Below are 26,703 nucleotides of genomic sequence, written 5' to 3' on the forward strand. Positions count from 1 at the left end.
CTGAAAAGTATGATTTGCTGAAAGGCTTGATTTTGGGGCTCAGCAGCTGTGAGATACGAGCATCGTGATCAGGCAACTGAGAGAGAAGGAGGATCCCTAAATATCGTCTCTCACAGACTGCCTCGTCGTGCACGGTGCTTCAGTTTCCCAGGGCAGGGTGGGGATCGGTTGTGATTGCCTCAGAGTAATAGTCAAGAGATGTACTGACACAGAAGTTAGGAACTGTTCACAACCATTTGTCTTTTTATTTTCTTTATTTTGAAAGAAGATAGCAATTAAATGGGAGAACATCTGCCAGAGTGAACTCAAAAATCATTTCTGGTGGCTGATATTATAGTTCTCCAAATAGTAAGAGGCCTAACTATCTGCTGGAAGGACGCATAGCCATAGACCTGGTCCGAGGCAAAAACCGAGAAGCAGATAGTTTTATGTCTGGAGCCATTTCGCTTCACCTTTCTGGGATTTTCCCCATACTCCATTTATGGCCCCTTCCTGAGGAGCCAAAGGATTGTTTTTACAGAGCCAAGGATGTCTGCAGCCTCTGCTACAGGCCCTCTGCAACCTGACTAGGCAGAAGGGCTCACTCTCTGGAGCTTTCCAAACCTGCTCCTTTTAGCCAAAGCGCACTCTCATTTCACGGGGTCCTGCTACCTGACTGGCTGGCTAATATGAGGATCAGCTAATGCATGTTAAGGCCATACATATTGATAGCAGGTTAGTACATTAACAGGGCCTGCAATATCTTAATCCAAATGAGTACATATTTTGGGAATTCCAGCAATTTCTGCAAGGCTATTAGGAAGACACTTTGAAACATGAAGGCCTAAAGGAGAGCCCATCAAATCAACTCAAGCATTTCACATGCTCTTCATCCGGGAGGGCTGGCTCCAGAAGACCTAAAGGTCCCACAAGGGCAGAGGGTGCGAAGTATTTGAACAGAGCCTCACCTGTCCACCCCACATACCTGTTGGTGACTAAAGATGTCATATATTCCAGGAGGGACTGGCACATTGGCGCTTTCAAAGATCCGTTTACTTCCGGACTTGGTACTATAAAGATGAGCCAGCTCAGGTTCCGGGCCCAGGATGGGTATGTTTAACATATCCGCCACAGCTAAATCATCTCTGTGGAGGAACCCACCGACGATGTAGGCGTCTTTTCCCTGGATGAGATTTTTTATTCTTTTCATTGCCTTGGGACTGTACATTAGGAGAGTGGCCAGACACATACGATGCTTCTGGGGGAAAATCATATTATTCTTGTTAAAAGGTGTTCTTTTTCTAGTCCATACACCTAATTTATAACGTTGCACACAATAAATGCATTATTAATAGCAGGCTGGGTTATGACCTATCCCGTTGTTTAGCAGTTTAAATTGATAAAAGCTGTTGGGGTGAGGCTCCATAATCGCTCACATCTTTAGTGCGTTGGAAATAGGCTCACTGGGAATAGAACTAATTACTACACATCTGTATTTATTTGATCCACGTGGAATTATCCTTCTGTCAGAAGGAAAAGAGGCTGGGGCCTTTGGATAATACTGATTCATCTCTGCAACACTTCTGGCATGGTTTAACACTGGTGTCTGGAAAATCAATACAAAAAATGAAGAAAAAAGCCCCACAGTATTCTTCTCGAGACCGGACTCCCAACCTGGCAACTCTTGAAATGATTCGATAGGAAAAAGGCCCTTGACTCGATACTCTTTCCAAAGTTCTACCACAAACTCCGTTTCAGGGAATAAGTGCTTTTACAATGATTAGCATGGTTTTAGCCAACACTCCGGAGAGGATTCACGAATGGAAAATATTTGAAAATTTCAGCAGGACTCAAATTCATTTTCCAATGGAAAACTTTATTTCACTTTTGACTATTTAGACCCAGCATAGCAATACATGTGACTGACTCATTATTAAGATTAAGTAAATAATTCTGGCGGGTCTAACACGGGCAGAGGACGGAGCCAGATGGTCAGCACACACCAAAACTGACACAATCACATCTCTGCGTTCAAAGAGCAGGGACACAAATGAGTACGGTTAATGCAGAACTAATTCAAGGCTGAGAAGGGCCATAAGGAGCCACAGAGGGCCTCGGAGGCCTGGAGGAGGGAGGCAGAGGCCACATGCTGGTGGGGAGAGCTGAAAAAGCAGGTTGCTCATTCTCCTTGGGGCTCCGTTTCCTCATCTGTAGAATGTGTATCATAATAGTGCCCATCTCAGAGGGATGCTGTGAGGATTAAACAAGATGATGCATGTAAAGCACTTACAATAGTGCCTGGACATACTAAACACTTAATGAATGTTAGCTGGTGTCATTATTATTATGACAGACATTGGGGTTGAGGTGCATTTTGAAGGATGGGTAGGATTTTATCAGGTGAGGATGGGCATGGGAAAGACCGTAGCCAAGGATGGAATGTGAAAACCCAAGACTGTGCTCTCTTCCTCCAGAGAAGAGGGCAGCATGGCACACGAGAAAGTCCTGGGGTCTAGGAATCAAACAGTTCTGGCTTTGAATCGAGCTCTATCGCTTATAAGCTCCCTGAACTTAGACAAACGACTTAGACTCCCTGAGCCTAAGTTGCTCCATCTGTTAAATGGGAATAAAAATGCCCATTTGCTGGGTTGCTCTAAGGATAAGAGAAGACCATGAATGTAAAACAGCTTTATAATGCATGCCGTTGAGTTGATATTGAATAAATAGTAGTAGTTATTGTTACAGAGAAAGCTCTCTTTTTACAATAAAGTCATTAAAACGTCATGCAAATAATTCAATGCAAGGTGCCAGAAAGATTTTGTAGACTAGCATCTACTCCCCCAAGTCCAGTCAAAATTATCTACTCAACATGGCATTAAAATGCGGAGAAACGTCACGCAACTGTTTCCCAGGAATATCAGCTGCACCAGTTTGCAAACTTGGCTGGTCTAACTGGTGAGTGTGGGAGAAAGAGACTGAGGGGAGCCGCCGGATTTCAGTCCTGCCTAATTTTGTAACCTGCAAGTTGATTTAGAAAGCTCACCCTTTCGGAGCCTCAGTTCCGCATATTCAAATGAGCTGTTGGACTAAAGTCTCTAGGGTCCTTCCAGCTCTGAGATGTCTTTCCATGTAACACCGGGGCTTTTCTGGACTTACTGCTTAGTGGGCACCGAATTTCTGCTTGAGGCGTTGAAAACGTTTTGAAAATGGGTAATACGATGGTTGCACAACAATGTGGATGTACTAATGCCATTGAACTGTACATTTAAAATGGTGACGTGGTAAATTTTATGTTATGTATCTTTTACCCCCCACCCCCACCCCAAGACAACAGAGCTCCTGAGAGAAAAGATAGTTGTTCAAGATGTCTTCATAAACATTAAAATGTTCAAAATGAGACATGATGACTTTATAACAGCACTTTTTACCATTACAGATTCAAACATTGTATAGTAACTTGGAGAGATGTACAAACAGATTTCTGGCATGCTTTAAAAAAATCTCCTCAAAGCCATCCATTTGAATGAAAAGCGGCACTGATACAATCTCAAACCCATTAAAAAGAAAGCAAGCCATAGCCAAACGTGAGCAGGAACTGATTTGAAAGTAAGAGTTTAATTTTTGTGTTTTAACAAGTTGATTGCCTATGAGTGATTAATTGCTCAAATAATTTAAACTTAAACACATAGGAGAAATATTGAGGACTTAAAATATTTCCTACTTGTTTCTACTCACAAAGATGCGAACCGACACTAGGAAGGCAGCCCAGTGCCTCCGGTGGTGCTAACTGCCTGTCTCCTGCTTGGAAGTCAAAGAGGGGACCGGTGAGGGTGCACTTCTCAGGCAACAGGATTACTGAAACGCTCCAACCCATCACCTCATTTTATAGATGAAGAACAGAGGACCAGAGAGGTACAGGGGCTTGCCCAAGGCCACAAGGTCATCTGGGAACAAAGCAGTCCCTCCAGTTCATGATGGTGTTCTGCAGTCAGACAGATTTGGGTTCATACTCTTGGCTAACTTTTGCTTCATAACTTTGGACTAGAAAACAAGTCTTGGTTTCCTCAGCCATAGAAGGAGACAGATCATTTCTGTCTTCTTGCACTGTTCTGAGGATCAAATGAGAAAATGGATGCTAAGCATTTGACAAATGTTAGTTTACTCCCGTTCCTTCTCCCAAATGAGTGCCCCTTCCCCATTCCACGCCTCTTCAATGTCTGTGGCATTTCAGATGTGCAGAAACTCCTTCTTGGCAGCTCTCAGGCATTAGCTCCAGTTTATGGCTGGAGAAAATCAGGAAATTAACTGCACACTAATGATAGTTCTTTTTTCCCTTGCTTCCCAGTGTCCACAGTAACTCTGCCCTTAGGGCCAGAGGATAGCTAGGAGGCACCAAGGCAACGCTGGCGTTGGTGGAGGACATTGGGAGGTTCCCAAGAATATAAGTAAGAATATGATGACTTGTCCCCTGTCCTTTCTCTTGCTTACCCTGTCCCTGACGTTGCCTACATCTTCCACAGCCAACTGATGCTAATGAAACAGAGCTGGGCAGAGAGTTTTTTGGGAACATTGAGATAACCAGTTATGAAAAAATAAAATCTTCATGGTGGTAGAAGAGAGTAAAAACTGATAACAATTCACTGAGTATACCAGCAAAGTAGAAATGCAATAGCAGCCCCCTCCAGCCCTGGCAGGCCTTTTTTGGGGTCAAATCATGGCACATCGGAAGGGTTAGTGGGCAGTAACTCAGCACAGAGATATTTTCCTACATAAAGCACGCAATCAGTTTCTCTGGCAATAGAGAGAGAGTTGACTTCGGTGCATCCCATTTGTGAATGGAGAGAGCTCTCTTTATCAGCAAATTCAGACTCTTAATTATACAAAAAAAAGTTTCCTCAAAATTGCGTAGTCCATTAGATATTAAAATGTTGGTGGTTTAACACGGGAAGTTTAAATTCTCATTAAAATATAAAGAAATTCATTTCAAGCCATCGTTTGCACTGCCTTATTCTAGAACGCTGCCTCGTGGTTCCATGAATTTCCCAAAAGCTCTTGTCTAGGGACAGGTTTCCACTCAGAATTCCTTCTATTCATTAAAAATCAGTGCAAGTTAAAAAAATGTTTTCTTTAACTTGTTCATTCTGGACCATGTGATATGGTAAATCAGGCCAAATTCCCCTGAGGAAAAAAACCCATGGGGTAACAAGGAATGCCACTGTGGAAACGAGAAAACAGGGGCCCTGGGTTAGATTCTGTCCCTAACTAGCTTTGTGACCGTGGGCAGGCCCAGCCTTTCTCTGCCTTGGTGTCCTCCACACAAAATTAAGAAAAAGGAACAGTAGATGATGTAAATTCACCTACTTGATGGTACCACACAACATTGCAATTAGGCTTCAGCCACAGAGACACTGGGCAGGGGTAGCTCAACTAAGTCTGAAAGTTAAACTGGAATATTTATTTCCTACAGCCCAACTAGTAGTCTAATCAGTAAAGCTGTTAAACTTGCAATAATATTTCACTGATGTGTACCAGAGCGTTGCAAGTTATAAAATTTCCAATTTAATTTTACTGCATCCCTGAAGCCGTAGTAATTAGAAGACAAACTCACAGTGAAGATGTTCACAGCTTCAGGGGTGATAATTTTGAACCTGTCCTGCAGGTCACTTCTGTCCTTCAGGTTCCCAGATTTGACAGCTGCCTGTAGACTCAGGATTTTATTGTAATACTGCAGTAGCTCGTCACTCATTGGATGGGAGCAGATGTAGATGACGCTCACGTTGGCATCTGAAAGCAACAAGCACAATGTTAATTACTGGTATAAAGGTAAATGACATTATGAGCTCTGACATCAGATTGATGTCACACAGTTTAAAATAAAGACCATATCCAAAAGCCACGGTGAAGTTAGTTTAGATTGGTCTTGTACAAATGTTAGCAATTTAACCAGCTTCTTTTGCACTTTAGCATTTCTCTAAAGAAAAGATAAATAACACTACCACCAAAAAAAATAGACACAACAATTTCTTCAGAAGGAGGGCTGTGAGGTACCGTGGAAGTGTACTTTCAAGTAATATGTAGGGATTTAGCCCCAGAACTCCCATTAACATCAATGGGAATTGCATGCTGCTTTAAAAATTTATCCCATTAACTTTAGTAAATTATAAAACAGAGCTATTAACTTTAGAAAGCTGATGAAATTGCAATTTCTTATTCTGCCTGGTCTTGGCAGGGCCAATTGAGGGAATGTCCTGTCCAAATAAATGGTCTGATTATGACCACAGAAATGATATTTCAGGAAACCAACGTTTTCCCTGCTCCATTCCCAAAGAGGAGGAGATTACTTAAATAGCACATTTAGTGATTCTTGGCTTAAAAAAAACACTGCGTTAATTTAGCTGTTCTCCTTTTTTTTTTTTTGGTGAGGAAGACTCTCCCTGAGCTAACATTCATTGTCAATCTTTCTCTTTTTTTTGCTTGAGGAAGATTAGTCCTGAGCTAACCTCAGTGCCAGTCTTCCTCTATTTTGTGTGTGGGACGCCTCCACAGCATGGCTGACAAGTGGAGTAGGTCTGCACCCAGGATCTGAACCTGTGAACCTGGGCTGCCGAAGTGGAGCATGCAGAACTTTAACCACTCCGCCCCAGGGCTGGCCCTACTGTTCTTCTTCTTAAGACAGCCTTCTTATTAGGAACATAGAAAGAAATCCTAATTAAATATCCCATCCAAATGGAATAGCGAGACAAGATTACCCACTCCAGGCTGCAGGATGTTCAGGGAGTATGGAGAGGAGATCAGCAGCCAATCGAGTCATCCATTCATTCATAAAATGACTGCTCGGTAGTGGCAAAGCCCTTGGCTAGACATGGAGGGAAACACAGGAATCCAAGCAACTGAAATGCTACCTGTGAGAAACAACCACTTTTTTATTGTTGTTAGTGCCACCGAGTCGATCCGACTCCTAGTGCCCCCTGTGCACAGCAGAGCAGAACCCTGCCTGGTCTTTTCACGCCATTCTCTCATCTTCTGGCGCTGCTATTCATAGGGTTTTCATGCCAATTTTTTTGGAAGTGAGAGGCCAGGTCCTTCTTCCTAGTCTATCTTAGTCTGGAAGCTCCGCTGAATCCTGTCCACCAGGGGACAGGTGACCCTGCTGGTATTTGAAATACAGGTGGCATAGCTTACAGCAGCACAGCAACATGCAGCCACCACAGCATGGCAACCAACAGCCAGGTAGCAACCCTTTCGCATGCGCACACAGCCGTAAAACATGGCGGGGTGTAATGGGTACAAAGAAGCATGCAGACAGGTGCTTAGGGAAGTCCAGAGGAGGGAGGGCTGTAAAATGTCTCCTTGGTCAGGCAGGGCCAAGAGAGGATCTTAAGACTCCTCTGTTCAGTTTGGCAGAGTATATGGAGTGTAGACTGATCAAATTCTAGCTCAGCTGCCTAGGGACCCTGGGCACGTTATATAACCTTTCTAAGCATCGGTTTCTTCATCTGTAAAATGGGGAACAAAATCACCTGGGGCATGGAGCTTGAGGAGTATTAAATGAAAGAATATATATAAAGCCCCGGTGCAGGATCTAGTTCCCAGTAGCTGCTCAACAAATAGTCCAGATGCACGAATCTACCCCACGGCCCATCCTGACGGGGCCAGCCCACAGTGAGTCCCCAGCCCGCCTTCCACACTAGTGCTCCTTTTAGTCAGTGCCTCAAGAGTTAACACGATGAAATTATGTCCTCTTTGTTCCATCCTGTTGTTTTGAATCTATTAATCCTGTCTCTCCAAACTTCCCACAGGTGAGGCGTGTATTTTTTCTTCTATTTCCCCAAGCCGTGGTACAGTGTGGCGTGTGTGGGAGCCACTCAATAAATCCCTGTGGGCTGACCAAAGGGACTGCGGAGAATGGAGGGATTCAGGAGATGGAAAGTCTTACACAGTAAGTGAGATCCTCGGCATGCAGGAGAAATCTCCCTTTCCAGAGACAAAGCATCTTGTAGCTAGAAGCAATGTGTTCTGAACTGGCCCAGTGCTGGCTCTAGAGCAAGTGATCTAGAGATGTAAATATTTAAGTGGCTCCTATTTAATTTGGAACCCAAATTGCCACATAAACCTCAAAATAAATTAATGGGGAGACAGTAGTTAGATAACTTGTACCCAATTGCTGAATGATCCAATTAGTCATTCCAAGTCTTGTTGTCAAGAAGAGACTAGAGCTTTACCAAACCAGTGTTTTTTTAAAGTATAAAAAAGTAGGACACAAAAACAAACAACAAAAATAAGTTAAAGACTCCATAGCAGGAGAAAAATAAATCTTTCTTGGGAAAAAAATGTCTCAGTTACAAATGATAAATCATGTTGCTAATTTCACCTTTTCTGTTCATTTCTGGCCAAAAAAAAGTATCCAATATTAATGTGGTTTGATAATGAATCCACAAATTTCAAAGTTAATTGACAGGTAATTTTGGAAAGGAATTAATATGAAGATGAAGGCTGCTTTGATTGCTACTCAATAGTCAATATCAGTCACTCTCTTGCTTAACTCATCTAGGAATTGAAAACACTAGCCATTGCTGTCCCCACTTGACACCCTGAGTTCACAGCCAATATCGAAATGACAAGTCTTCCCAGTGTGATCGGATTATCTTTTTTTCCCTGAATAAGCAGAAAAATCAACACCCTTTACTAGGAATTAATAGAATAATAAAAAGAGACTCATTCATTTTTCTACAAAATTATTACTAATTTTTCTAGTTTCTTCCTACTTTAACAAGCAAATACTTTTTCTACATTCTAACCACTATTTCTGAACTTTCATTACTCCTCTTGAAAAGGTTTGAGGATTGCATTGCTATATCATGAGGATAGTGTACAAAGAAAAGACATTTGGTTCATAATCTCTCAGAAATGTCCATATTAGCAAAATTTTCCATTGCAGGTGGGCATAGACTGAATTATTCAATTATTTAAAATAGAAGCCTAATACTTTCGAGTCTTTCCCCATAATGAGAATATTTTGTACAGAAATTCTTTGCTGATGGTTTGTACTATATATAGAAGGGTATAAAAAAAGCTGAGGAAAAAAATTAATTCAAATAAATTAGAGCAAAGTCTGCCCTCTGCCGCACTTCAGTGGTTTCCACCCGGTCAGGTTTTTAGTTGAAATAGCTCAACACTAACAAATCAATCTCAAGTCATTAAAAAGAATTTTTTTGGTAATGCTGAAAAACAATATGAATGCCTAGATAATAGATTAACGCAATTACACTATTATTATTGTAGGACACTGTAAATTTCTTGTGCTGATGTATTTTTGTTACCAAATGGCATTTATAAAATAATAATGATGCTGAAATATATATGAATCATGTAAAGTATGTCATTCCAGGGAGCCAGCTAAGTTGGTCATTGATAATTTAAAATTCTTCCTCGTTTTGCTTAAATAAGGGACAAAGCAATTATATTTTAACAAAACAAAGAAGATCTTATTTGGTAACTAATTAAAAACTAATTTTTGTTTAACCTTGAATTTTTGGCCCGTACCTCCCACACGGGTTCCCTCTTACTGCTGAGCCTTTGCAACCTCTATTCTCTAAGCCCAACCTGAAGCTTAGCATCGAACAGGAGCCAAAGCCCTCTCTCCTCAGCCCAGAGGGCGTCTGATCTAGAACTGACCAAACCAGTATCAGAACTTGACCTTTACAAAGGTGTATCTTTCACGTAAGGTCTGTATTTCTAAGAATTCCCTCCACTAGGCACTTCTTGTTTTCTAATAACTAGATGATATATACTCAAATAAAAGCTTCTTTTAAAAATCTATCTTCATTTCCCTCTTATTCTTATAATGAAAACACAATGCTTTTCATTTCTGATACCACCTTCTACTCATTCCGCAGATATCATAATAGACAATATTGACACAAATATAAAATTTTGACTTCACTCACTGCAAAATTCAGTAAAAGAAGAAGATTTGGGGCTATGGGAAAGAAATTCTTATCCAAACCTGCTGCAAAGAGAATTTAGAAAACTATCCAAGTAAATGGGTTAAAAATGTCATTTTTTAATTCAAGTTGACTTCAATGTAAATTGGCCCTTTAAAACAAAACGTTCAATTGACCCACAGGCAGATTAGAAATCTAAGCTTTTTCCGTATAGAGGAAAAAAAGTAAGCAAAAAATAAACATTTTATCAACATTCACTGACAAACATTCCAAAGAGCCATTTGTGTAAAAACATTTACGGTACCTAAGATGTCACACAGCCTCCCCAGCTGCATGTTCTGCTGTGTGTTGAAGTCGGCAATATTTTGTCGCACAGGCCGGGAATATCCTAAAAGGCAAAGAAGGTGTCAAAACCCAGAAAGAGCAAGTCAGTATGGCAAAATGGCACACTAGGATTTCAAAGTGTCACAGTCCACACTCCAGGAAAGGATCTTCTCTGAAGCATCTTGCAGAAACAATCTAACTCCTAAGAATGTGATCCCTGCTTCTCAGGGGATTAAGCATTATTCTGGAAGATGTGCTAAGCAGCGTATTCTGCCACAGAGAGGCTCATATTTTTCAATCCCAGCAAAGCTGCTGGGAATTAGGATTACAAAAGCATGGGGAAAATTTCTGACATTTAACAGGAATGTTCAAAGCAGCATGTAAGAAAGTCATGCTCAAGTTTGAAAAAAACTATTTTAGCTTTTAACTTACGCTTCCTATGTGGCCTTTTGAAGATGTGTCCCAGAATCATTCTAAACTAACACACAGATTTCAGAGAAACCCTTGCTGTCAGAAATACGTATTTAAGTAATAAAATACTAAAGAAATATGCTTCTGCTCACACAGTCAAAAGAACTTTTAACCTTTAAAGGGCAATGAAGGTTAATGCCGTTACGGCGTTGGCTCTAACAGAAGTCCTGCAGTTTGCCTTCCTGTCCGTTGGAAACAGAGCAGGAGGAAGATGCATGTGGATGACGACTGACCAAAAATCTTCCACAAAAGAAACAACAGCGACACTTTCTGCTGCTGTTTCAAGAGAAAATAAGTGGGTTAAAACAGGAGTTTAAAAGGCATGCATATTCACAAGCAGGTATGATTGCTTAGATGAAATTCAGCAACTGTAGGTACAATTTTTTTTTTAAGTAAAATTGCTTTCCACATTTTGAAGAGATGCTTCAATGCCTCCTTGTGGTTAGTGAGCCCAAACACATGTTTCAAGTTAAACCGCTATGGATAAAGTGGTTTTAAATACTACGACTTTGAGATGTGACACAGATTTCCTTTTCAGCATAAGGAAAACTACAGTAATTCAGGCAACAGGGCTTCAGATCAAATGAACTCTGATAATTGGTTCTTTGCTTTGATGTCAGTGTTTAAACATTAGACAATGTCTGGAAATTAAATGAGTTTATAATTCATCTAAAAGTCTCTCTTTTGTTTTACGCAGATGAACTTAAGAACGAAAAAGGCAGAAGGACAAATGGGTTGTTTGAATTATTTTTGAAAAATTACTAATTTCTAAAATAATTTGGGGGAATTATTCCACATATGAAAGTTAGTATAGACAGCTATAAACAATGCCATCTTGATGTGTGGTTGCAATACTGTAACTCTTGGGACTTTGCATATGTATAATTCTATCTAATATTCAGATAAATGTTTAGAAAGATATATTGTGAATAACGTATTTCCAGACTGTGAGAAGGCAGGAAAAATGCTTAAAGAATAAAGTATGATTAAGAAAAGTGCCTGAGAGCATTCTGTGAGTGCATTTCCTTTCAAAGGTAAAAAGATAAAAGGCAGGATGAGCTGTCTCATTAAGATCATGTCCAATTTAAGACATAAAGGATGTCTGATCACTTTGTTGCCGCATATGCAGCATGTGAGTGAATAAGTCTGTGTTTCAATCAAGTGCTTGAGGTCAGTTTTCCAACAAATTACTTGGTACCTCTGTTACCACTGATCAAGGATGCATATAAAGTGTCTATGCCGAATTATGATAGGACTGGTTACCCAGTTAACCCTAAAAATACACCCATTTTAAAGAAGTGTATGTTAACAATCTCAGAACATTGTTACAGAAGATCACATGAAATAACAGATATGAAACTTTTGTAAACTGTAAACTGTTATATTTTAATGTTACGAAGTATGTGCACTTCCAAAGCTTATAACAATAGCAACGACAAATTCTCTGTTGCAACAAATGCAACAGATCATTCTACGTGGGCCAGACACAATGCAATGCACATCACCCTCAGCAGAGCAGAAGTTGGGAGTTAATTTTTTAAAAAGTCAGATTTGTTCTCATGTTTTGTACATCCACAAAGTACCTGTGTTGACACCTGGGTGAAAAGATCTCCTCAACGCTGTCAGCATGTATTAAATTCAATAGTGACTTAACCACAAAACTACCAGCAAGGATGCTGTGGCTTTGGGGCGTTCAGCAGACATGCTCAGTGGCGTGACACATCACACTGTGGAATGAAATCTACAAAGACATGGATATTTCAAAGGTCAGACTAGAAACACTGGCGGAGTTTTGAGAGAACATCTACTTCCATCCTGTCATGTTGTAGGTGGGAAAATTCAAAGTGAGTGCCTTGTCTCTCGTCCAAGATCACACAAACCTACAAATTATTATATAGTTCAGATACTACATATTTAGCTGTTATGACAAATGTGGTTACATAAAATAAGAGAGAGGACAAGACTTTCCAAGTGTGAACAGAGAACTCCAGAAGGGACCAAGAGCTTTGCTTCTTTTCTCACTTTTATTTTCAATTATTGTGATAGGCAGAATAGCGGCCCTCCAAAGATATCCATGTCCTGGTCCCTGGAACCTGCGAATATGTTAGGTTACACAGCAGAGGGGAAACAAAGTTGCAGATGGAATTAAGGTTACTAAACAGATAACCTTAAAATAGGGATATTTCATCTAGATTATCTGGGTGGACCCAACGTCATCACAAGGTCCTTAAAAGTGGAGGAGGGAGGCGGGAGAGAAGAGAGTTGGAGAAGACGTGACTACAGAAGAAAGGATGTGACTGGAGAAGAAAGGCACAGAGAGATGCAAGTTGCTGGCTGTAAAGAGGGAGGAGGAGGGCCAGGGGCTTTCCTTGTTCGTTCTTTTGTGAGTGGCTTCTAGAAGCCGGAAAGGGCAAGGAAACATGCTCTCCCCTCGGACCTCCAGAAAGGAATGCAGCCCTGTGGCACCTTGACTTTAGCTCCTTTAGGACTTCTGAACGACAGAACTGTAAGGCAACAAACTTGGATTGTTTTAAGCCACTAAGCTTTTGGTAACTTGTTACAGAGTGAGAGAAAACTAATAAGATTGTCTACCTTCTCTTACTCCCAGTAAGTCCCATCCCTGGCAGATAACTCTCTCAGTCTAATTGAAAGACGAGGAGGGGGCGCCAGGGATCTCACAGCAAGCACTCAACGTGTTATTGTTACTCTTATTATTGTTATTTCTTTCCTGACTTCAGCTGAGCCAGACTTAAGTTCTCAAAAGGAGCTTCATTTGAATGAGGGGCATTATTATTATTACACGCACACGATTATTTGAGCTATCAAAGTACAGGTTTTCTAGGGTAGGGAGCCCATAGCCCTCATCACTGTCAGGTGTGCCTGACCGCTCTTCTAAGGCTCTCAGTCTCCCCTCCCTGTCATTCTCTGCACCCTTGCTCCCCTGCATTCTCTCATTTTGTCATTACATGTTTCTTTGCTTGCTTGCTTCCTTGTTTGTTGTACGTCTCCTCTCCCCCGCATCACTCCGGCTCCTGGAATCAGACTGGAAGCTCCATTGGAGCAGGAACAGTGTGATATCACCATCGAATGAGTGAATGAAATGTGGTCTGAAGACCCTACTCCAAGAATCTGTCTTTTAAATTCCTAGCCCTTTCCCCTATGTGTTCTCATCATTCCCTCCCCTCCTTTCAACTCATAGAATTGGGTTCTCTGATCTGGAGAGCTTCTGGGGAATTCAAAGAATGGTAAGAGGGATTTGTAGCTTTTTCTAGGTCTTCATCAGCAACAGGATAAAACAGCACTGGCATAAATGGGTACTTTCCCTTCCCTGTCACTACAGAGAGGAAGTACACAGTCTCTTTCCTTGCGGCCATCCCTGTCACCTGCAAAATACTCCTAGTTTGATAGAGCATTCTATATTTTTTCAAAATATTATTGCCTCCATTTCACATCAGAGAAGGGTACCTGAGAGCTGCCTCTCTGAAGTAATCCAACGACTTTCGGTCCTCTGTTGAACCACAGATGCTCATCAATGGTTACTGGCTATCATTTCTCCATAGCTACCTTCACCTCCTTTCCCATCTCTATCCCCGCTCCCACACAAATTCCTATCAGATGACGCCAATCGCCTCTTTACGCACACTAAACTAGCTCTTCGAGGATTGGCTTTTCCTTCACAGCAACCATAGAAACCCAACAACACGGGCAAGGCCATGCTCAGCGACTAAGCATCCTTGGGACTGTGCACCTCTGTGACAGACCCTGCTGTTACAGTGGCATCACATATTCTTGAACACCTTGCTTATTACTCTGATTGATTCCTTGTTTCTTTTGTCTCCAAATCCTATTTCTTACAATGGTATCCGAGGCAGAGAAAGGGTTAACAATAGACTTCCAGTTACCAAGTAGTTGTCATTCATTTGATCACCATGGTCTGAGATGGTAGTCAACCACACCTCAGTTCCATGGACTGGAACGGTAGTTCTCAACCTTTTTCCCATTTTGAAATACATGAGGGGTGATGTTCAAATGTATCATGCACTCCTAGGGGCATACACAGGGTTATTATAACAGTGGCAGTAACTCCACCCCTTTCTCCTCCAATCAAGAAAGCATGCTGGATGCAAGCTGAGCAAGAGTGACATCATTAGACAGATAACCTTCAATTGCTCCAAATCATAAAAAAGTGTTAACCATTAGCCAACTGTAGGACTCTACTAGTGAAAATGCAGGGGAACATGTGACCTACCGCACAACTGATTGCGCATCAGCATGTTGCAGTAATCTAGAGAAATGTGATCTAGACATTACGGTTATACCCAGGTTTTAATTACTTGTGCAAGTGTGAAAGCACAAGTTCCTGAGATAAGAGAGAAGATATAGCAGAAGGGAGGCCTACCCGGCTTGTGTAGGTAGGCTGTCCAATGCCAGGTTGATGAGAGTTTGTGGGGAAGCTGCTGAGGGGGATTAGGGAATTTTGTGATGAGAACACAGAAAACACAGGAGGTTCTCAAATATTTGTTGAGTTTTGAAAATATTCTCAAAGCAAACTGGCCAAATGGATTCTGTGTGGTTCTGAAAGCTTTCTCTTCAAAAGGGTTAGGACTTTCTCTTGTTCAAATTCTCTGTCAGTGGCTGGCACAGCATTGCATGCAACTAAAGCGAGTGATTATCAAAGTGTGGTCTGCAGGCCCTGGGAGGTCCCAAGACCCTTTCAGGGGGGCTGGAAGGTCAAAACTATTTTCAAAGTAATACTAAATGACATTTGCATTTTCCAATCTTACTCTCTCACAAAATATAAAAGTTTACAGATATGATTTCAGATTCCACATTGCAACTAACACTTAAGAATTATCATTGTTGAGTTTTGGTATAAAATCAAAGAAGAATATATACAATTATCTGAAAAGGCTATATAAAATTTATAAAATGTTCTTCTCTTTTCAAAATACTTATCTATGTAAGGCCAGGTTTTTCTCCTGTGCTTCAAACAAAACAACATATTTCAACAGATTGAATTCAGAAATAGATATGAGAATCCGACTACCTTCTATTAAGAGATTTGCAAACTTGTCAACCAATGCCACTCTTTTCATTAAATTTTTTCACTTTTGAAAATAAAGTTTTTAAAAAAAATAAAGCTATGTTATTTAGGTTAACCTTGGTAATAGGTTTATTATTATTTTGAAATAAATATTTAAAAAAGTTTCTCAGTGTTAGTTTCTAGTGTGGTAAACATTGATGGATATAACCACTTAAACCAACACTCTTTAGGGCCCTCAAAAATCATTACAAGTGTAGGTCTGAGAACTGCTGAACAAGCGTTTTAATTTTTTTTTTTTACAAGAATGAAGGAGATGACAAAGATTATAGTTATAGCTTAGCATATACAAGACTCTTTTTATGAAAGGCCCATGACTGGCATCACTTGAAATGCCGTTTCTGCATTTCAAGGTTCAATATCACTTGGCTCAAACCCCAACTGGGGAATTTAATATTACAAGGTCCTGGGGCCAACTCTGATGTAACCAGTGAATGAGCGTTGATTTGGATTATTGGATGAATACAAATATGTTTTAATTTTAACTTGGATTATCAAGAAATGTGAACAGTTAAGTATACTTTGTTCCTGATCCCAAAGATCTGGCTGTGTTTGGGAATGCTGTCTGGGAGATCTTGGCAGTACATCTGTCTCAAGCATCTGGTGTGGCAACACCACCGCTAAACTATGGATTCCATACTACTTGCCAAAATACATGTGGAAGACCGTGAAGATTTGATCGAAAGTCCTCAGGTCCCAGCCCTGAGGTGGAAGGAACAGAGTCTATCTTGTCTGTGAGTTGTCAGCTCAGAAACGAGAACGTAGACAGGTGCCAAGCTGCTTGGAGGCACAGTGAGAATGGGATTTCCGATGTTACACTCTGGGCCGTGGTCCTCTACCCTGCCCCTGTTCACGAACGGAGGTGAGCGCAAGTTCTGATCCTCTGGCGGAAGAGCACGGTGTTAGGGAGCAACTGTCTAATGGGCACGGGGGCTTTCTCAGCTCAGTGCATGGTCAGTTGTGCACAAAAGTGAGTTTTCCTATCCTTTCTTTTAGGCTTTTGTGGCAGTACAGACCGGCGGGAAACACTGTTTTTCATGAACCTCACAATAACAGGATCCACCATTTTATGGAATGGAGTATCTTGGAGACCACTAATCGTGTTAGCTTCAAGGATAATTTGCTGAAATAATGCACAGAGAGGAAAAAAAATGAAGCTGAACTATACACATTTCTCGTAGCCGTTAAATCAATTTGGCAATAAAATAAAGCTTACAGAGAGAAAAGAGAAAAGCCCACCTCACTACATCCCCTATTTGTATTTTAAAGGAGGAAGAGAAGTGAGGGGGAAGCTCATCACTAGGGGTTAATCGGCTGGCAGCGGCCTCATCTACCTGCTCACAGCATCAGAGCCCCATACTTGGCGCATTTCATTTAATGTCAATATACTTAAAAATGCCACTGAGCGGGCTTGTCCCCGTGGCTGAGTGGTTCAACTTCTGCACACTCTGCTTCAGTGGCCTGGGTTCACAGGTTCGGATCCAGGGCACGGACCTATTCCACTCACCAGCCATGCTTTGGAGGCGTCCCACACACAAAATAGAGGAAGATTGGCACAGGGCTAGTCTTCCTCAAGCAAAAATAAATACATAAATAAACCAGGAAGATTGGCAATGGATGTTAGCTCAGGGCGAATCTTCCTCAACAACAACAAAATGCCACTGAGTTTGTGTGGCACCAAATGATGCCCTGTAATAATGAAGCACAGGGTTTAATTTAAAAGTGGAGGAAATAACTTAGCCAAAGAAACTAGAAGCAGAATTAGTTGTAGGTTTTATTTAGACCTCTGATTTTTCTAGAGGATTTAGGTTTCTTTGTTGCAGCTCTTTCTTATTTGACTGATAGATTTTGCCTAAAATAGACTCTAGTATTCTATTTTTGCTATGAAACATAGCAGAGTATTTTGTTATATTTAATTAATAAAAATGATAAAATATGCAATATCCCATTAAGAGCTCAGCCTATACAATCTGGAAAGGATGGCTTTCTTCTTATCATCTTATAAAATGACAAGGCCAATCCGTTTCTTTGGACAATTAATCAACAGCATCCAACCTCTCCTGTTGGTTAAAAATAGCTGCTGAAACTTCTTCTCACCTCTGGAAATACTTCCCCAAATGTGTAGCAGTCAATCGTGTTTCAGAACTCCTCCTTTCAAAACAGTGACTCTGCAACATGTGATCATCTTAATGTTCACATTACCAAGCCATAGATTTTTAAACACATGATAAATATTTTGTGGTCAAAAATGTTACTGAAAGGCCATCCTTTCTGTGCTGGTGGGTTTGGAGAATGTGATTATTCCTGTGGGTACAAAATTGCAAAAGCAAATAACCAAATGCCTACAACTGCAATATAGTCATCAGATACTAACCTTTCATTTTTAGGGTTCAAACAAGTTAGTGCAGCCCCAGTTGGCTAGCTGCACGGTGTAATTCTTTCTGGGACTAATTCTACACTGGAATTGATCGCAAATTTCCTCCAGAAAGAGAAAAAGACGAGAAGGCTGCAACTTGTATTAGATGCCTTCCTGAGCCTCACACTCCTACCAACCATTCTGATTAGTGAATTGCTCTCAACTCTGGAAACAAAATTATTATCTTGAATAGACTCGGGTCAGGGGCTGTATTTAGAGAAAAAATTTGCTCCACTTTCACTGACTTCTGTTTTCATGAATTGTGTAGGTAAGTCCCTGCAGGGGGTACAAAGTAGCGGTGTAGCCAGCGTTGCTGAAGTCTTCTTCAAGTATTCCCAGGGAAAGCGGGTCACAGGAAAAGGTACATCATCATCATTTTTTTTTTTAAAGTATGGTTTGACAATTATGTCTGTGGAATAGGTATGAGACAACAGTTTAACATTATTTAAACTTAATTTAATGTCCACAAGTCATCTCATAAAACTTAAAGCATAGATTTATTTGAAACAAATACTATTTGATCAAAGCCCAAGTAGTATTCTCTAGCGAAATGCATAACTGGGAATTTTAAAGGTTCAGTTGAGAAAAATAGCTGAGCCTCTTCTTATCTCTTAGAAAGTACATGATTAGCAATTTTTCTTTAAAGTGGGTTATGTTGTGAACAAACAAAAATTACTGCAATAGGGAAGACTTTCAGATTTATTACGTATTTATTTAAACTGATTTTACGTAATCTAGAAGAAAACTAGTTTTAAAATAATGCTTTCTAATTCTAGCTTCTGACTGGTTATTTTTCTACTTAATTTATATTCCGCAAGCCCTTTGGGAACCTCCAGACACTTTCATTTAGATTTATTTTTTATTGCCCAGTTTCTATTCATGACCATGACCTTCGTGATTTTTCCTCTTCGGAGGTTCCTTTCTATCAGACTTCTCCATGGGGCTGATTGCACGGGGGATTTGAAGGGTCAGAGGTGGGGGAACAGGAGGGAAGAAGTTTGTGGAAATTGTGTTTATAATACTTTTGTGCTTGTCAGCATTGCCAAGTGGGGATCCTGTTTCTATTTCTAGTTTTGAATAAAATAAAGAACGCAAACAAAATTTCCCACATAATATCGGGTCAGGCCCACAATTAGCTGTGGAAGCAAAGCCTCTCGCACCTTATTCTAAAGCCTCGGGTCCATTCATTGGGTCTGAAATTAGCCTCTCTGGTTGTAATCAATTACAAGTGCAATTTCTGCATGTGAACTAATTTTGTGTGCAAAAAGAGTGCCACCAAAACAAAAGCTTAAGTCAGAATGAAGTTCAGATGTGCCTTCCCTCGCTTACATCCTAAGAAAGAACTAATTTCATCTGTGAGCCATAAAACCCCCCAAAACTAAAAGGCTCTGTGCAACTGAGGTATTTTCTCAACTTTTCTACAACTTTTTTCTATTTTCTCAAATTTGCTAGAGTAAGCACTCTAGAATCTAGGAAAGTTTGCATTACTTTATTGCTACTAATATTTTACTAATTTAAAATATAATCTTAATTATATTTATATAATAATTTCAATTTTTCTTTTGCTTTTCATATTACGGTTTAAATGTGTTATGTTCTACACTACCCATAAGTACACAAGCACGTATACTCACATAGGAACACAAATAAGCTGCCATCCAGAATTCTATTACGATAGGTTCCTTAACGCATTGCTCTACTTAAAAGGCCTTAACAAAGAGCTAATAAGTAACATGAAGATTCAATGAGTCTTGCTGTTTGTCAAAACGCTACCAAGTCAGCTTGGGGAATTTGGCCTCACCAAGAAAACTTAACACGTTAGGTTGATAAGATGCAAAACAAAACAAAATAAGCAAGCAAACAAATCCTAAATATTTTGACAGCGGCTCATGTTTGAAAAGAACGTCCAATGCAAATTTCTGAAATTCCCAATGTGGCTTTGGCATACCTATTTTACCACTGCGTTGCAGACAACAGCTTTTAAGCTCCCCAATTCATAAATGTAATTAAATAATTACATTCGTGCTAATTAACATGAAACTGCAGATTATTTAAGCGCAAAAAACACTATTCAACTTCTTAATTATTCTTGTTCACACAGCATTTCCTTTTGCTCAGGCGCCCTAGGTGCAAATAAAGCACCCCATCTGCTCGTAATTAGAACTAAATAATTTCAGAGAATGTAGCTTATCATTTTGACTGCACATTTGATTAAAAACAGTGTACAAGCAATATCCTGGCTTATTGGCGTAACAGCCACAACACATGCAAGCCTGTGTTCTTCCATCATTAAAGAAGATCGAAAACATTATCTGTTATTTCAGGGGGAAAAAATACAACTTTTTAGTTCATTTCATACAGATGAAAGCGAATTACAGCAAATCACCTCTCCACTGAATAGCGGCCCCCACATAATGACTTTATTTGCTTAATCCCCAAATTAAACGCCGTTTCGAGCGAGGGCCCTGTGTTATTACTCTCATCATGTCGAGAACATTTTCCTGCCGAGACCAATTTGAATAAAACAAGGGGCCTTCCTTGAACTCAATCAAGGAGCCATAATGTGGTGGGTAATAGAGGTTGCTGATAGATTTGCAGGCAAAAGTGTTATACCTAATGATGGGATATGGATAATAGTCCTCCTGGAGGTCCTGATGCGATTCCAGTTGGCTGCCAGATGCTAAAAATCAAGAAGAGCATTGATCAGTGACAGGAAGCTGCAGTGGCTTCATCTAGTCGAACTTCAGCTGTTTTTCCACTGTACAGTTAAGCCAGGCATAAATTATATTAATTGATTTAATTACATACTTAAAACATCTTCCCCAATTAATTTAATTAGGTGGCTACATGATGCTACTGGCAGCGGAAGATTAGAGGCGGCTCACTTAATTAACAGAATATGAATGAAAAAAAGAGAAAGCAAACATAAATGAAATTGTGAGCACTAATTAAAAGGCTGTCTGCAAACTTAAATACTTTCTGACAAAGTGGTGACAGCAATGTAGACAAGAGAGGATTTTTTTTTCCCCTAGCAAATTAAAGTGCCAGAAGGTATATATAGGGAGAAAAGGTAAAGCAGTTAAAACATTGATTTTCTGACGGAACTACCATAGTCAAAGTGAAGGGACTTTTTTTTCTATAGAAAAATTGCAGCAGATTTTGTGGGCGCAAAAGCTGGATTGCTGATTAGGGCTAAAATATGACATATAAAAAAGTGTAGGGTTTGCGCATCATGTGTTGAGATGAGTGGAGGCTGAGGGGGAGGGTAGCTGGAGAGAGGAAGGGAAGATAAAGAGACAACTTATTGCGATTGCTCAAGCAGGAAATGTTTAGAAAAAGAGGTCTGCCTTAACAGCTGGCAGCCTTGTGTACCTTGGCTCGGATGCGGAAATTCTCCAGGTGTCTTTCCCGAGACTCCTTCAGGATCTTCTTCACTCGGGACTTATGGCAGTGTAGGAGCCAGGCAATGGCGATCACCCCTGACGCCCACTTCTGCTGGCGATAAGTGAGGAAGAATTTTCTTGCTTTGTAGCATTTCCACGTGGCTTGGATCTTGGCAACAGCCTTTACCTTTCCGTCTTGGCCCTTGTACCTTTGCCCCGGAAGGTTTAACAACTTTTGGACGTGAGCTGGGTCCTCTAACACTGAGAGAAGGTCACTTCTGCTGAGTCTATTCTTCAGCTCAAAGTCGGGAAGGAGAGCTACCAAACTATCGCCTTTTATCTTGACTTCCGGGATTGCATAGTCCCTGAGAAACTGCTCGATGTGCTCCAAGAGAGAAAAAATACTTCCCCAAGAGAAACTAAAATATTCCTTGAATGCTAAGAAGTCCGGGGCTGTCTTGTCTATGACGCCGTTATAAATGAAAAAGTCATAATCCCACGGTGACTTCAGAGCCCTAGAAGATATTGTGGCTTTCATGGCCTGCGGAAGGAAGGTGTCGCCAGAGATGAAATATAATTGTGATCCGCTTTAAAGGAGTGGTCAAGAAACACACTATCACATTATCATTTATTACTCAATGGTGGGAAGATATGGATGGTAGTTTTGATTTAATGCATACATGTCAAAATACGAAAGTTTGGCCACTATATATCCTAAAACTCATTAGCAGAAGAATACGTTAGAGGTCAGCTGCCCCCATAATCTCTGTGATTTACTTTTTGCACCTGCATGGGCGGAATCATGTCACTGCTCGCTCATAAGTTACCCACCAATCCTGAAAAACAGGGTGCAGGCTTTCTGTGCAGTCTTTCTGGTAACTTCCAGTCGCCTCATCACCACTGTCCTGTCTACTCAGACTTTCTAACAGGTCATCACTTCCAGCATTTGAGACTCTTCTGCCCCCTTCTCTTAATATCTAGGAGTGAGTTTCACAAGGAGCACTGTGTTGTGTGCTACCATCCTTGCCACTTTCTGGGTTTCTCTTGACATACGTTCTTTTATTCTTAAATCTGGTGTCTTCTTAGGGACATATCTGGAGCTGTCCCCAGTAGACAAAAATCTGAAATCTCACAACAAATACCAAGGAAGCAACCACTTTTCATTTTGTTCCTATCTGTACTGATTGAATTTTTAAATCATGAAAATATACTACTTTTATTTTTAAGTGTCAAGAGGGGTTCTGTAAGAATGGGATGATGGGCAGTTTTTTCCTTTATACTTTTCTGTTTGAAAAAAACTGAATAAACGCTATTTTAAAAATAAAGTCAGAAGAGGTTTGGATGACAACAGCAATCGATGTGACACACACCCCTTTATAAAGAAAAAAAGAAAAGGAAATTTTGTTGTGTCTATGCCCACTGTGAAGCCACTACATTTCATTATTGAAACCTGTTGCACTAGAAAAATAGGCACTCTGCCCCATGGTAAAAAAAAAGACCCAGTTAATTTATCAATAACTATGATGTCACAGCCCTGTGTTGAATATTACTATGTTAGATTGTTCATGCTTTGTCTTTACTAAGCAAATATTAACTGATATTAATTAACAAATTCAAGGCAGAAAGCTATCTAAGAGAAAAGCAAGCCAAGAGATATACAGTAAAAGCACAATAAGCTAGCGCAAGAAATTAAAAAAAAAAACCTTCAAATTCTTTCCTTTCGTAGGTTTCAGGTAGTGGAATAATTAATTCCACTGGCATTGCAAGTAAAAATGCTGAAAAGCAAGAAGTAAGTCCAAAAGGGGGAATTTCCTTGAACGTCAGAAGCAGACCTTAAACAGCAGCAGGCTTTGTATACTTTTAAGAATTATGATAGGCATAAGAATGATAGAAAAGGCTTCTCGCCAAGACTTTAGCCCTTTCTGATCTAATCAAAGCGCCAAGAGAGAATACAAACTGGTAGATGGAAAAAAATTCCTACTTCTTGGACGGGCAAAAGAGAGTTAGAGAAGTAATGCCTCCTTTAGCAGACATTGGTGTGGGCAGGAGGAGCTGCACGTCCTGGGAGAAGACAAGTGGCACATGTTCCAACAGAAATGGCCTGTGGCTACGTCTTCCTTCAAGACTGGGCTCTGATGGTGGGAAGTTTAGAATTCAGAGAAGAACGACAGTACTTCATCAGTGAAAAACAGACACGCAAAATAATCGCAGATGGCCGTGTATGGAGCTGGCTGGCCCTGCCAGTCGCATGCTTGATCCTGTCAACAAGAGCCTGAGACTCCTCTAAGAAGCACAGCCACGGATGGAAGACTTGCCAGAAAATCGAGTTTCCTTGGTAATGTTAAACTACTTTTGAAATTCCTTATCTTTACAGAAAGTCATGTGGAATTGGGACCATCTATGAAAATAGAACAACCTTAGGAGACCTTTAGAAAGGAGAGGGCTCTTAAGTCTCTCTGGGACAGTGTCTTTCCATGGGTAGGTCTAGGGCATTTGCAAACACCAGCAAATGGATTTAAGACCTTTGGAAAGAATAGCCGTGGGGTGGGAGTGGGGTTGCAGAATTTAAACAGTGGTTGTTTTAGAACAAAGGGATTGTACCTCCCTACCTTCTTGGATGATATTCCAGTAAAGATCTGCTCTCAAAGGAAACACACTCTTGGACATCAAATAGACCACTCAGGCACGGGGAAGCTATGGGTTTGGAGTCAGCTAAAGCATAACTGTAGTACATCTGTCACGGGGAATGCCACTCTTGGGAGCACTTTACACTTGGAGCAAGAAAAGACATGTCTCTCAAGAGAAAGGCTTCCCAAATTAAAGCAGTGCATCAGCACTGTGAGATCCATTGAGCAGGTAAAGACAAAGCTGCTTCACAGCCTGCCGGGAAGAAGAGCCCTGATTAAAGGTCACGCCATGCTTCCGGTCCTGGTTTCTTCTGTTATTCCTCCTTTACTCTTTACCTCCATGAACTTATCTACTACAATTATTTGTTGCCTGCCTGCCTGCCTTCCCTCCTTCCCTCCTTCCCTCCTTCTCTCTTTCTTCTCTCCTTCCTTCTCTTCTTTTTTGTCAAGATGTGTTGTCCTTCCAGCATGACGTTACTGACTCAGTAGCCACGCTGTTTCCTTCCAGCGGGGATGGCTCTCTGTTGTGCCGTCCACATGCTCACCTGGTCCTTCTTGGGACCCTGGCCACACTAACTGGCCCACACACAGCCCACATCTGTGGCCGTGGCCTAATTATTAGCATCCTGCTTTAACTAACCGAGTCAACTAGCTGGGAAATGCTCTTCTGCATTTGCAAAGTGTAATCACTAATTAGGTAACTTTGAGAGTTTCGGGAGCAGTTATTTAGGGGAAACTCGAAATCTAAAGCAAAAAACAGGAAGGCAGGATGATGATTACATAGGTCAGTAAGTGACAGATGTGAACCAAAAAAGACAGACCCAGCATCACCTTCTGGAATTCAGAAATAATTGCCACAAAGAAAAATGCCAGAAAAAAAGGCATGTATTTCTGAGCTGAATGTTTTTATAAAAAGTGTTGTTTTCAAACGTGTGGATGGCATGTGGATGTAGGATTAAACTGAAGCCAAAGATCTCTAAATTGGATACAACCGAGATCTCCTGGTGGTAAATGGTCGAGTATTTGGGATAATCCAACATGGATATCATCTTTAGAGAATGATTTGCCTAGAAGGATAAACTAAATTACTTTTAAATCTTTAAGCCAATGTTCAGTTTCTCAAACACACAAACATATCTATTAGTTATTAAACCAGGCGATTTCATTGTGTGAAAAAGAATGATGTCTTCCTGCCATTACGGCTCTAAGCGAGAGCTTGGTTCAGAGTAGGAGTGGAGTGACCCTCAGAGATGGAGTCTCCATTATTCCCTGCAGACCAGGTGGGCCACTTGTCTGGCCTGTTCTTTAAAATTTGTTGAGGGTCCACCATGTGTTAAGTTTTGTACAGAACAGACATCAAGACCTCAGCTTGCTAGAATTGTCTGAAGGCTACATACAATATTCAGAGCGAGTAGCCGACCTCATCAGGGTTTTCAGAGATCCAGCATAACCACAGTCCTAAAGTTTAGAGCAGGAGAGGTCTTGAAGGTCACTGGCCTTGCCTTTTACTCAATAGGCTCTGATGGGTCCAGGGAAAGCCTTGGCCTTGAAATCTGACTAATCTGAGATCAAGTCCAAGCTGAGCCACTATCTGCTACATACTCTTGGGCAAATTACCATCTGTTAGAGACTGAATGTTTGTGTCCCCACAAAGTTTTTATGTTGAAGCCCTAGTCCCCGTGATGATATTTGGAGGACGGGCCTCTGAGACGTAACTAGATCATGAGGGTGGATGGAGCCTTCATAATGAGCTTGGTGCCCTTATAAGAAGAGACAAAAGAGAGATGATCTTTCTCTCCATCCTCTGAAGATACATCAAGAAGTCTGCCATTTACAAACGAGGAACAGGGCTCTCACCAGAACTCAACCATACTGGCACTCTGACCTTGGACTTCTCGCCTCCAGAACTGTGAGAAATAAATGTTTGTTATTTGACAGCAAATAAACAAATGTTTGTTATCACCTGGTCTATGGTATTTTGTTATGGCACCCTGAGCTGACTAAGACAACATCCTCTCTGAATCTAAATGTTTCTCATTTGTAAAAATGAAAGGTCCCTGTAGGGTTGCTGTGAAGATCACAATATGTGTAAAGAATCTTTCACAGTGCCTCACCTCCAGTTCATGTGGTTATTACCATAGATGAGGAAAGTGAGGCTCAGAGAGGTTAAGTGACTTGCCCAAGATCACATAGCTAGTTACTGTTCCATATTCCATACCACCAATGCCCATAGCCCTAACTGCCCAGAACTTCCCATATGGCCCCTTATCAAGCTGTGCTCTTCTTGATCAGACTTCCTTTCACCAGCTCCTATATCAGAGCCAACCTGGCCTTGGCCTACTGTTCCTTTCTTACGTGGAAAGCCATCTGTTGAACTAACCCCTATGAACATGATGATCAACCATGGCCTGGTGGAAAAGTGATGGATTTGAAGTGAGAAGATCTGGGTTCTACTCTG

The 26,703-nt window shown here is 40.8% G+C and overlaps 1 protein-coding gene across 3 annotated transcripts in view; it reads right to left on the reverse strand.

Annotated features, from left to right (window-relative positions):
• IQCH (IQ motif containing H) overlaps positions 1–26,703 on the reverse strand; it is a 179,091-nt gene that overhangs the window by 66,207 nt on the left and 86,181 nt on the right. Inside the window, exons 10-14 of one of the 3 annotated variants that reach the window (XM_005603326.4) lie at positions 21,608–22,159; positions 20,849–20,915; positions 10,228–10,311; positions 5,588–5,763; positions 965–1,237 (exon numbers count right to left, since the gene is read on the reverse strand). In XM_005603326.4, the coding sequence (XP_005603383.2) occupies positions 965–1,237; positions 5,588–5,763; positions 10,228–10,311; positions 20,849–20,915; positions 21,608–22,159 (1,152 nt within the window). The remainder of the gene's footprint in view (positions 1–964; positions 1,238–5,587; positions 5,764–10,227; positions 10,312–20,848; positions 20,916–21,607; positions 22,160–26,703) is intronic. The other 2 variants (XM_070269954.1, XR_011439700.1) reach the window with 2 other exon arrangements.

The sequence above is a fragment of the Equus caballus genome, chromosome 1 (genome assembly GCF_041296265.1).
Source record: "Equus caballus isolate H_3958 breed thoroughbred chromosome 1, TB-T2T, whole genome shotgun sequence".
In the NCBI taxonomy this organism is placed as follows: Eukaryota; Metazoa; Chordata; class Mammalia; order Perissodactyla; family Equidae; genus Equus; species Equus caballus.